Source organism: Echinococcus granulosus (genome assembly GCF_000524195.1).
Source record: "Echinococcus granulosus chromosome Unknown EG_S00040, whole genome shotgun sequence".
Lineage (NCBI taxonomy): Eukaryota > Metazoa > Platyhelminthes > Cestoda > Cyclophyllidea > Taeniidae > Echinococcus > Echinococcus granulosus.
Genome location: NW_020170420.1, coordinates 613766 through 626985, shown reverse-complemented (window position 1 = coordinate 626985; position 13220 = coordinate 613766). Strand labels below are relative to the sequence as shown.

The 13220-nt window shown below is 41.1% G+C and overlaps 1 protein-coding gene across 1 annotated transcript in view; it reads left to right on the top strand. All coding sequences in view use genetic code 11, as the record gives it.

Moving 5' to 3' along the window:
* EGR_05481 (Solute carrier family 25 member 46) overlaps window positions 1-6741 on the top strand; it is a gene marked incomplete at both ends in the record, with an annotated part of 19176 nt that extends 12435 nt beyond the window's left edge. Inside the window, 2 exons of the mRNA XM_024494730.1 lie at window positions 1902-2608; window positions 6579-6741. Of these exons, the coding sequence (XP_024350915.1) occupies window positions 1902-2608; window positions 6579-6741 (870 nt within the window). The remainder of the gene's footprint in view (window positions 1-1901; window positions 2609-6578) is intronic.
* Between the last annotated feature and the right edge of the window lie 6479 nt (window positions 6742-13220).

Here is a 13220-nt window from a genome sequence, read left to right as displayed (position 1 = left end):
CCATTTTCAACCCTCCTATTATGAGTTGCCACAGATTCACTCATCTACAGCATATTTCCCTCTTCAGTTGTACAAATCGGGATGGATATCCTTTGCACTGGGATTTGCTTTCGGCGGCCAGCAATGTGGCGCTCCGAGTTTTCCCTGAAGTCGTAAAAAGTCATCGTAGTGTGGCAGAACTTGTATTGCCGTAGTACATGAGGGTCGGGGGCTTGGAGGTCATTACCGTCCAGCCTTAAGTACCCGAAGACGTAAACAAGCTATCAAAGTATTACAAATGAACTTCTACATTGAAACAGGACTTTGTTAATGAAAAAACACTTTCTGCTTGGGGAAAAAAATGCGTGAAATCCTCAAGCGTACGCACAAAATTGTGATTTGAAGGACATATTTAATTATGTATTCCCTCAAATTGGATGTTGTTCTTTCTAAACGTGCAAATCTGCACGTAGCTGTATTATGGACTTAAGAGGTAGCTCGAGGGGACGGGAGGTGGATCCATGCCTCATGTGTGGAGACCGAATCGTGGTAGTCCCTCTCCAACGCTCCTCGTGATTACTCCCTCTTATCTCGGTCGTCACAACTTTTCGAGGGAACTGAAGTCGCCCGTTGAGTTCGGAGGAATACGAATATTGTGCTTCCTTCATTAGGGGACAAAATCATTGGATGGAAGTCACAACACGCGAAGTGCACCCTGTCTTCTTTTCCCATTTCCTCATTCTCAAGTTCTTGCAACACAGGATGTTCCCCAGTTTTCCTTTCATTGTGCTCCACGAATAGCCGTTTTCATGGCGACGTTTGCAGACACTCCGTCCAGACTTGTTTTTTTAGCCTCATTCCCGTTTATTATGATGCGTAGCTTGGAGGTGGAGTAGTTGGCGAAAGTTGATGCGGTTTTGACAGTCACCATGGCTTCGGCTCTCTACAACAAGCATCTCCCTTCTAGGACGTTTTAGCCTGGTGGCCAGCTGGAGGAGATGAAATTTTTTTCTATTTAAATACCGATGTTTTGCACTTCTTGGGGGCTTAGGGGACTGGGTGATTTTCTAGTACCTACATGCTTCCTTGTATATCACCTTATTTTCCACTAGAAGCATCGTATAAAACCAACTTTTTGTTTCTACCTTGTCGTACTTTACAACTCGTATGCGCGCTTTGCTCCCATTTGCCCCCTCCTTATGACGACTATAGCTTCTCGGCCCCGTTGCGGTGCTTCATGTAGCAACGTCCAGTTTTTTTCTTTCATTCTCAGTTCTCTGACAGTTCATACATTGCCTTGTTTGTGGCCGGCATGATTTCTCCCCTGACCAGTTCCTCTTTTCAGCTCTGTGGCTATTTTCTGATCCCCCCCCCCACCTCAATGGATACAGAGTTCGCCACCTATTATCCACTGCATAAATAAAACAGTTGTCAGGGCTTTCTAAACTGATTGAATGTGTTTTCTTGTGTTACGCTTATCCCTCGTCCTCGTGGATAACACGAGTTGGTAAATCTCTCATTGAAGCGCTTTAAGCATTGGCCGTTTGACTTGAAGAGGTCAAGTGATAATGCAGCCCTGGAAGTTTTCGGCCATCCGGATTGTATCCAGGAGAGTGAAGAGTGATAAACCTCCTTAGTGTGGAGATAAGTAGAAAAGTGAGACTTTGTTTTCGCTCTAGAAGAAGGTGATGAACTTCCGTTCAATCTTGGGCCGCATGTGTCACATCAAACCTTTAACTGCTGTCTCGAATTAACCGATTGCCGACTTATCCGAGTTACCGAAGGGGAGCATCTTGTCTGTGAGCTTGAAATGGTGTTGGAGCACTTTCCCAGCACGTAGAGATGGTAACCCTGAAAGGTGGTACTTTTGAAGAAGTTCAAGTATTCTAATGTTAGATTTTTAATCTTACTTCCACCTACAGGATGCTTCATCTTCGTCACAGAAGGGCATTGATGGAAACGATCGAACTCTTTTGACATCACACCGGCGGGAGAAAATGCTCCAGGCCGCCTACTCTCTCTTCACTAGCGATCTGACCGCCGATTTTGTCGCTTCTCTGACCTCTGAGGCGATTCTCTTTCCCCTTGAAACTATTGCTGTTCGACTCTGTGTTCAAGGCACTAGAACTCTGGTGGATAATCTTGATACTGGTGATTCTGTTATCCCTATAATCACCTCCTTTGACGGACCATTTGACGTTTTGCGACATTCATCTTCCTCGGCTTCGGGTTTTATTGGTCTGTACCGAGGATTTGGCGCTCTCATACTGCAATATGCCGTTCAACTCGCCTTCCTTATCGGTGTGAAATATGCCTATGAACGTGTCCTCTACTACAGCTCTCCGACATCAACCCAACCACCTCCACCTCCGATTGGGAGATCTTCAATGCCTTCTGACTACGAACCAACCAATCAGCATCCATCCTCCTTCCAGTCTCCTTTCTACTCAACGGTGCCAAATCTGTTGGATCATCAACCAACAACATCGGTTTGGCAGCCGAATCTTGATTCAGAGCGTTGGAGGACCTCGGATCCAAATTTGAACTCGAAAAATGGGGCACCTCTGGTGCCGAATAGGTCTTCCTTTGTGTTTCGTGGTTACAGTCCTGGACCCTTTGATGCACCCTTGTAACGTAGCTTTTTTGAGCCATTCTTCATTCTCTCCTACCTGTCTGTCTATCTTATTTTTTTCCTATCTAAATATTACACGAGAAAGCTGGAAGTCAAGATGTCTTTTACTTCGTCGATGTGTGGCCACTCCGGCCTGAGTCTTTGTGCACAACGGACGCGCCCTTCTTTTCTAACTTCCCTCTTCGTACTGTCCGCTGCAATGGTTGTACCCTTGGAGCAATTTTATCGGTGCTGCCAACATTGTTGGGTCCGAGTTAATCCTCTAGAGGGTTTTAACTCACCCACTTTGCCGTTAGTAGGTCCGATTTCCTGGGAAGGGGAGCAGCTTTGGCAACTGGGATTCCAATCAAGCTTAGGACAAAGGGCAGGATTCTTTGTCTGCCCAATAAATTTGGCTACCAAGTCTCCTTTCTACCATCATTATTTGAACTCCATAAATGATGTCCCTCTAGCTCATTCTCCTCCTATTTTCCTGATTAATTCATTGCTCCAATTCATGCAGAACTAATGGACATTTTAACAGAGAGTAGCTGATACTAACCAGCACTTTCCATAATTTTCATACTTCCCTTCTTTTTTATCCTCCCACTTTGAAAGAGTGCAAAACAGTAACGGGACGGAATTTTTTTTACCGCGCGCACTATCCATGCTTATGTGCGATGGATCACTACCTTTGTCCCACCCCTCGCCTGTCGAGAGGGCACTTTTGGAGCATTCAGAAAGTAAAGCATACATAAAATGAGTATTTTTAGCTCAATTCTTTAGGTGGTAGCTGTAGTCTTTTAATCATTCTCAAGTTGTATCGCAATCCTGGCGACATCATCCTCCTCTCTCACCCCTTACCTCCACTCCTCCCGCCCCGCTGCTTTAAAGAGGCCTCCTAGCGCAACGGTAGTACTGGTCACGATGCCAATTATTAATTCTTGTGGTATAGAATAAAAGCAGGAAGGATTTTCTTACTTTTTTTAGGGCAATTTAAATTTCTGGTTAAGATGCTCTTCCTTTGTAGAGATTGTTAGGTTTTTCGAGGGGCCTTCAGGCGTCTGATGCTCTAAAGCGGTCTTTGTGTCCCAAATTATGGTCCTCGTAAGCTGAACGCCGATTGGAGCGGATGGGTGGGATTCCAACTTGTCTGCTTCGTGAGCCGAGTGTACATTACTTACGAACCTGAAGCAGAAGCTGCTTTTTCGTCGAATTTGTTGTGGTCTAGCATTTGAAGGAGGCGTAAATGTGGCAACTGTACACTGTATCCACCAGAACTGGCTTAAAATACATTGTGACGGTCAATTGCACAACCCTTACCACTCAAATGATGGATTGATGCGGGATAGACGGGTACGAGCTGGATGGCTATGGAATGAATAAGGAACAGACGCGCGGTGGATGTTTACGGAAGAAAGGTCCTCTATACTTGGTTGTGCACTGCAGGGACAAGACATTACGTTCGTATTGACGAAACATTTGATTAGCAGCTATTTTACCACGGAGTCCAGAGAGGGAGCTGTGATGGAATCCTCGAAAGAACTTAGGTACCATATGTATAGAAAAGTGATGGTAATTAAACAAAAGAACTTGCATCCTGTTCTTCATTATCTTACTTCACTAGGCCTTATTAAATAGTTAACCGACTGACTGATTGAGTTCTTGCAAGTTGTTCCGCTGTTTGTTAAACTTTGGCTGCCTCCACCAAATACTCGACTCTGCTGCTTGGATTAACCGCTCATGCCTTTTGAAGCAAGCACTACAGAAAGTAATGTCCAGGATACTGTGTCTACATTCTGTGTGTGGTAGACTACAGGCTGGATTGTTCACTAAAAAGTATTTATTGATGGCGGAACGACTAAAACTGAGACCTGTCTTTTCTATCCCTTCCTATCATCTCGCCTCTTCTATTCACCTAATAAGTACCATACGAAATAAGGTTGTGGAGTAAATTTTATTCAAAGGCAATCAGGATTAATTAGTTAATCTAGTGATATTTTTAGAAGTAAACTCAATGTCCTGCCCCGGCTTGCCGCAAAACCTACCGAAATGACAATTTGCGATCCACGTGAGGTAATAGAAAGATACTACCACCTCCTCCTCCACAGTCTTTCGATGTCACTTCTCCACGTTATAATTTTTCTAGGCACTAACTTTTAGCAATCACATTTAAAAGTAATAGACAGTTGGGAAGAAGAATTGAGGTGGAATTTGAGGCGCCTAGGAAGTTTGTCTTAAAAGGATCCCAACAATGCTGCTCGTTATTTGAATGAACAGAATATTTTACGTAGAAGACAACCATCTCACTACTTTTGAGTTTTTCCGTTTGTAATACGGGGGTTACTTGATCTCGCTCTCACCACTTGATCTTTTGCATTACTAAGGAAGAAATTGGCGTAAATTTAATTCTTGAGTATTAGAGGTGCATACGATGCTTTGGGTAAAAAATAAACTATTTTTAGACATTCAACAGCCAGATCACCGTCGCCTAATTGGTAGGTCTAAATATTGTTTTCCCGATTTAAAAATATTTTCAATTTTTCCTGATTCCGTAAAAAAGACTCCTACGATAATTGGCAATTGTCAGCAATGCATTCACTTTGTTGTTTTATGCAGAAAGCAAATTGATTAACACAAAAAATACATTAAAAGTAATTCAACTCCGCGTCAGACGGAGACTCAAGAGTTTGCGTAGCCGCCCCGAAAACTAAAACAAGTCCGACCTTAACAGGGGCGAAATGTATTTATAATTCTTTTATAATCTATTGATAAACCAAATTATGTGGCAAAAATACAGCCTTTTTTGCGAATAAGCTGGTAAATTTATGGCAGATCGAGTTAATTTTGTCTGCAATGTTATTAATTTTCCTCATTTTCTCATTCAATGATTGATGGTAGCCGTAATGATATGACAACAGTGTTTATGTCTCCTCCTTATCAAAAATGATTTATGCACATATTTTGGGGAATTTTCTGTCTCATCCAAATTGTCTCATTTCATTTCTCATGGGTGGGAGCAAAAATCAACTGTCATTAGAGCAACTTGCCTTTTATGAGAAAAACACACATCATCATAATACTCAGTAACATTCTATCATTTTGTGAACTTGTCGCATTTTTTCAGAATTTGTATACGAATTTGTTTCAAATGTCTAATGGGATTGCTCGGCCTCACTTCCAAAAAGTATTCTATTTCAGATACATTTACAGACCTACTATTCGTGGTGCTTTTACTCGGGATCCTAAATGAGTTAATAAAATTGTAACGGTTTCAGCAATTTCTGCTTCCTCCTCTGCTTTCACATTCTGGGTTAGCAAAGACCATCTTTTATCGAATAATTTTCCTACAAGTCCATAGGGAACTGAGGTTAAATGGGTTCCAAGGTCGTTTCCGCCATGGGGATCAATAGCGTCCTCTTCTCATACAATAGGTAAATTCAAACAAAAACCTGTTACAGAATAAATGCCTGAATCGAACGAGCGTGTATGTGTGTAGGCTTATGGGGTAATTTGGCCAGATGCTTAGCTACTTCGGCCTTTGCCGATCGTTTCGTAATTATATTATAGAGGATCCCCGATTGCTTTGTAGATCTCACTTGTGATTGATATGGTTCGTTACGGCTTCAGAGACAACTGGAGCCACAATTGATGGATAAGTCAACGGATAAATTGTTGACTGATCTGCTATTGCTAGGCATGATAACTTACTTTTGATGTTGTCTACACCGTCATCCCAATTCTACCTGTCCCTTATTGCAACCCCAAAAAGAAGGAGAAATATGTTGTCCTTAGATAATACGCCTCATTCGCAATTGATTTTATCTTTCAGTTGTAAGGCCTTCAAGTCAAAAATACAAGATTATTCTAATTTGTTTCTATGTTATGATTTAAAAGTGGAATTCCTAGGGGAATTATTCTAACCAAAAGCAGTATTTTACGAATCCTAGACATTTTATAGCAATCGGTATTGTACTCCTACCTCTAGAGTCATATCCTTGGATATGGAAGGCCGATTAACAGAGGACTTCGGGTGGGTGAAGTTTACAGATTTGCAAGAACTCATGAGCTATCAATCAGATCTTGTCTTCGCCGTGGCGGATGTTGACGCCCACTTAACCACGGGGTTTTTTTTTAAACTGGATCCTTGATGCCAAAAGAGGCTCATTCAAACCGTTTAGTTTATTTACTTTTGGTCGGCGAAACATCTGCTCTTGCGCTCCTTTCTGCCACACTCAGGACAGAGAAAATGAAATAAGCTTGAAAATAGTGCATCCCTCGGTATCAACCGAATGCACTAAATAATTCTCCTACTGTACCTTTTATTGTCTGTTAAACCGTGAAAGTGAAAGGACTGAGCAAGTTCTTGCATGGACTTAACGGGCAATGGGCGAGCCACTAACGAGGCGGCTACATTCCCAGCTTCTCCCAATTGTTGTTGCCTGAGAAATAAAAATTCAAAGCTGTCATCAACGATTTATTGCATCACCATGATTCTATCTACCACTTGGGCCATCATTATGCTTCTTCCAAGCTACTATAAAAGTGTCCCATTTGTAAAGCCCTTCCCATGTTGTTTACATGACACATTTGGCCGACCTTCCACGGACAAAAAGCGGATGCTTTGGTACACTCTAAGCCAGCCTTGCTTTTATTTTGCTTCCGTCACTTTTGCATGGCTTGCCTCGGCCACTACTGCCCTTCCGCACCGACTTAGTTAAAGCGACCAAAAAAGTTATAATCATCTTTTTGTTTACTGGGTTTTGGAGAGTTCACAATTCCTCTACATCTTTTTGTCAAAAAATAAAAAAAGATGCGACAGTTATGTTTTTCGAAGTTTCCATTTGCCCAGTGGCTAGCTTTTAAAATGTCGCGGGTGTGAATGACCGGAAGTCTGTAGATCCAAGTAAACTGACCAAACTTGCAAATTACTGCGTCTCCCTTTGAAGCAGTAAAGCTGCCCTTTACAAGTAGCCTACCACCCTTCTAAGTGAAAGGATCGAAAAAGTGTTGCAAGGTTACCTAACATAAAGAAATGATAGCAGAACAACAAAGTTGGCATTGCGAGAAATCTTGCCTATACAAAACACAAGCTTTGTCTAAGCGGGCTATTTTCTGTCAAAGTGGTGACAAACCACTGGGGAATGTATGTCACCAAGGCCATTTGATATGCCTAATCCATCGTCCCCTGTTTTTCATTTATTTCTGCTAATTTGTGAGGAGGTTTAATGCACTCCCTCCTTCAACTCTTTCTTCAAAAGTAATCGTCTCTGTAATTTATTAAAAATTTTCGAAGGGCGCCTCTTTTGTTTGTTTTAGTGATGAGTGTAGGAGATTCTGCCCTAGTATGAAGGTGACAAAGAGGCACTTGAAAACATCTTCACACTAAGAGGAGTAAAGAGCCCCCTCATAAGCTCTACTAAAAGCAGTATCAGAGGTTGAGAATTTGACATCTGTTTAATTTTGGATCAAAATCCTGTAACGGGATGTCACAATACCAGTCGGGGAGGGGAATGGCTTGGATATGTTCGTGCCCTGATGCGTGACCTATCTTGTAAAGAGATGAAATATATCACTCATGTTTCATGATGTGAGATTCCAGTTCCATTCTTCCAAGGCTTTCATTTCTTTTGCTCCAAAAAGCAAAGCGGATAGAAAGTTAATGAACTTTAACAATTCCCACTTTTCCGTTCCAGTTAAACTTTCTCAATTCTCACTGAATTCATTAGGGGATTCATTGCTTCCCCCTCCTCTTCCGCCACCTCCCTCACGTCATTCTTCTCCTCTCATTACTGCATTTAATTTAACTTAAAAAAACCATCTCAAACATAAAGAAGTAGTCTTGCTCAACCTTTTTACTTCTGTTTGCATAAAGGGATGAGGAATCACCTCGAGTGGATATTTAAGAATTTTTTATTAACATGTGCATTTAAATCAACGTGAGAAACAAATGCATGCATTTTAAGCAAAAAGCGATGGTAACTGTCAAATTCCAATTAAGCTTCCCTTCACAAAATTAATGAGAGAAATAAACTATAAACTTCCCACTTCTGCCATATTTAATATACTGACACTCTCAAATTTTTTTTTAAGGATGCGTTGCAATATTTATGATTTCGAGTTGAAGAGCCTTCTTCACCTCAATTTGTTGCAGGGACCTTTAAAATCGGTGTGATTTTTAACGTGTAAAACTTGACTAAGAAAAGCAGCTCGGTGCTAAAACATGTACACTTGATATTTTTTGAAAAAGTCGTCCGTCACTTATCTATAAGCAACAAACGATTTAATGAAATATATCATCTGTCACGTTCAAGGCCAAAGTTGATCGACTAAATCAATTTGTCACTTCATTCGTTATGAGCAATGTTTAAATTTATATCTGTGTTGCAGTTATGGGGTTGTTTGCGCTAGTTACTCTAAGCAGTAAATTTTGAACAGCTCGAAGCTGCGAATTATGCATGAAAGGTACATATTGCAACATTGTGGTCCTTATGTGAGGCAATAGTTCTATGCTCAAGAAAGCAAATATACTTGGGTCGATAACTTCTTAGGAATATTTTACACCATTCTGACACAAGTTGAACTCTTGCGTGCCCAAGTGTTCCTGTTACATACACTTTATAGAGTTCCCTGCATCCTAATGCGCAATATGTTTTTTGTTGGACCACGAAAGTAGTGTCCAGATCCAACTCAAACGAACAGCCTGCTTAATGTTCTTTACTGAATACCACATTAAAACCTTGCAGAAGATTGATGTCCGTTGTGGTCGTTGAATAAGCACAGGCGAAGTGGATAAGCTTTCGAGTGACGATGTTGACTTTTGGCGAGTATTTAATTTTCATTTCTGTCTAATAATTCACTGGCCATGATCACAACCCTAGATAAGCTTTTAGTCCTAGAATACCAGACCTTTATATTTTTGTGCGTTTTATGCTTGAACCGATTATGAAACTTCTAGGCGAATCTGTGCACTGCGTCGTCAATTTCTCCGAATATTAATACCACCATTGTTCCTAGGTTCATTAAAGCTTCGGCCCATTGTACAAGGATGATGCACTCTGCCAAAGAAGGTGGTACCTTGTTTGTTTGTCCTTTTTCATTTTGCTTGAAATCACAAGCAGTCTAGACGTAGATTAATTCCATCGGATTAGCAAGCCCGTAAGCACACATCATATGACCATTAATAAAGAAAAAATTGGCCTAATAAAAACCTTCGCTCTTTACCTACAAGACTGCCAATTTTTGCTGTCGAGTGAGGTTGGGCTTTTCTAGGGTTAGGGTTTGGCTTTGGGGTATGGAAATTGCCAAATATCTGCCAGATTTTTACACCGTTCTTTGTTTGTGCGGTTCATCTTCGGAGAAATTCCAAACCAAATCGGAGCTTATACTGATATCAACAGGTGCAAAAATGCCAGACTTTTCTTGAGGCAAATATGTAATGCCGACCTACACAGGGGCTTGGGGACACTGACGTGATCTGGAGACCAAGCCGCCGGTCACATGAACCAGTGGTTAAGTCCTAGTTGACCCCTAACCAAGACTGAGGGCTAAGCAAAAACTTAAAGTACTGCACACATGATTTTCGTCTATAATGAGGTTAGCAACATTTTAGCGGCTCCCATCGAATCAGAGGTTCCATGAAGAACTTGGAAAGAAAAATTTTCCTCATTTGAACTCACACATGGACGCGCATTAAACTTAAAATTGGTTACTTCCTAAAAAAATTAGGTAGAAGAAATACAGTGATTTGAATTTTATTACACTTTCTCTCCCATAATTAAACGAAACCCAGCAATTTCATTAAATTTAACGTCGTCACAAAAATGCTTTAACTGCTCCCGATCTGACATTGCTGCTTGAAATCCTCTATTTACCAATAAAAAAACCCACACTTTTTTGAAGTTTTTCCGAACTTTTGCCTTTGAAGCTTTCTATTTTTATTGATAAGCATCTTAAAAAAAAACGAAATTCAATTTACCTGGATTTGCTGGGTGAGCAGTTGTTGTGCCCGTGCAGCCACCGCTAGGTCGATTTAAACAAGTCTGCATTTTTAATTTATTTATAACTTTTAAGGCATTAGGCATGGCCCAAATACCTAATTAATCAAATGTCAGTTGAGTGAATATGTAACAAAAAGTTTTCAATTCTAACTTACAATTTCCGCTGCCGATTTCCTAGCGTTGCACTAACAGTCAACAAGGCAGCAGCTAATTTCCTTGACTACTTTAGGCGGTTTTATGCAAAAAAAATTTTTCATGAGTCAATGAGCGTAAATGGATCCAAAATCCAACTGCGGTCTTTCAACCATCTGCGATGCGGCAAGAAGTGTTGAGGTCGTGTTAGAGAGAACTTAGGAGGGAAAGGGAGTTGAGTGCTTACCTGCTGAAAGGCTGGAAGAGGTTGGGTGACAGCCTAGTGGAGGTTAGGAGAATATTCGGCATCAACGATGCTCTCCGCGGCAACTTTTCGACTTCATTCGACACAAACTTACCCTAGGGAATTCGATCCGTCGGAGCAGCAGCAGGGAGGAGTTCGTGTCTTGGGTTAAATATCACCAGCCAAATGTCGTTGACTTTGTTGGAATTAGCGAAAATAGTATCCCCTACAAATTAAACCTGGACTGATCCATAGGTAGTACGTGCTCTATTCTGCTGTTCTAATAATATAATAGTGGATTTATCACAGCTTCTTCATCTCCTTCTTCTTTTCCTTCTCCTTTTTCCTCCTCTTCTCCTTCATTTTTTAGTCTACTGCCTAATGGATGACATGGGAAAAGTGTTTTAGTGAAACCTTCACAATACATATATCGCCCTGTTGGTGAATGGGGGGTAGCAGTTGTAGATCTCTATCCTCTACAGGATAGGCAAGGACAATTAGTTGCCTGGGTAACATAAGCGATATGGGCGAGTTAATCAGCACAACACAGCATTCACCCCCAACACAACCTACCACCTTTCAACACCTCAGGAGTAAACAGTCTAAGACCTCGGACACCACCCCCACCCTTAGCCCTGTGACATATGTCATGGTTTTTGCCTCAGAGAGGCAATTGAATAGTTTTGAGGTGAGTGAAATGGGAAAAAGTAGGAGGACACCCTTATCACACATTTATGGAGCTCCGCTTTAAGGTAATTGTTTCCATCTCTCCAAATGGACACATAAAATAAGATTATTGCAAGGCATCAAGTAGCCTGGAGCGCCACTAAGCCTCTTAATCCGCATAATGGAGGTTTAAAAGAAAATATTACGGGAGAGGGCAGATGTGAGGGGGTTGGGTGGAGTTGGAGCCACACACATCTTCGCCGTAATGGAGAATTTAGGCATAAATTCCACTTTGGTCTTGCGAATAGCTTTTAGCATTTGGCGGTTGGTGAGGCCACGATTTGTCTTGATGTCTCGGCTCATTCTATTCTTGGTGTCTCTGCTAACCCTTTTGACAAAGTCCAATTTTTTCATAGCTGTCACTGCGTCATGGCTTATTTAACTTGTCTGAGAGTGGAGTAGTACGTCTAACCTTACAGAGGCATTAGTGCATAGGGGCTGGTAGACAGTCAACCACGCTGGAAGGGTTCGCGTATTTAGCGGGCCACTAGTGGGGTCATCCAGTCACCACATTAGCCTAGCAGAAGTATTTCATTCCCTTCGCCAAGTTTTCCTCTCAGGATGGACGAATGTAAAAAATTCTGACTTCGACTGATTTCAAATTTACCGCGTTTTTTGGCGGTACCCAACGTTTGCCTGTGCCGCCGAGTCCCTCCTTTGTGCAGGCAAAAGTCGGGAGAAAACTGTTAAATCCGCTTTTCTTAGCCAAAAAAATTCATTTAGTCAACCAGTAAAAAATAGCCTCTAACAAATCAAAAGCGTGAAAGTTAACAAGTCAACAGACTTTTAATGGACCATATATTTCGTCTCCTCAAAAATAATATTTCAAGCAAAAACCAAATTTAAACAGCAAATAGAAGAAATTGGGAGCTTTATTTAATTGTGCCGTGGTTGGAGTCTTCATTTGCTCCAATTAAATATTTTTTTGAGGTAAACTTCATCCAAAACAGACGTTAGACAGAATAGTTATGCCTTTTAATAAGGAAGAAGCAGAAATGGTTTGTATTTAATTGGTCATAGCCTAAAAAAGATACTTTTCAAAAAATTAATCAATATTAAAATAAGGGTATGGTTTGCATTTAATCGGAGAACCAAATTTCCTTAAAACGGAGGGCTTTTTCCCGCAGCGCACTCTTGATATCGTTAAAGGTATTTTCGAACAGACATTCTTAAATTCGCCCCGACTTTCAGCAAAAAGGAGGTCGCAAAATATGCATAATTACAAAATAAGCCAACTATAAATGAGCAATTGTAAATTAGGGTATTTAGAATGAAGGAAGTGATGGTTAAATTCAATCGTCACCACGTGCTGCAACCGCATCATCTGCAGATTCCAGGTTTTCTTTTTGGAGAAGACAAAGTGTCAGGCAGAAACTAAATATGAAATTTCATAAAGCACACTATATGTGCGCATAATCCTTTTGAATGTATGCACCCAACGGAAGTTTACAACACCTTTGATGTTTTATTGTTGAAGGTGTTAAAATCACCTTTTTGGTCAAGAAACTGCGGAAGGGCAGCAGGTGCT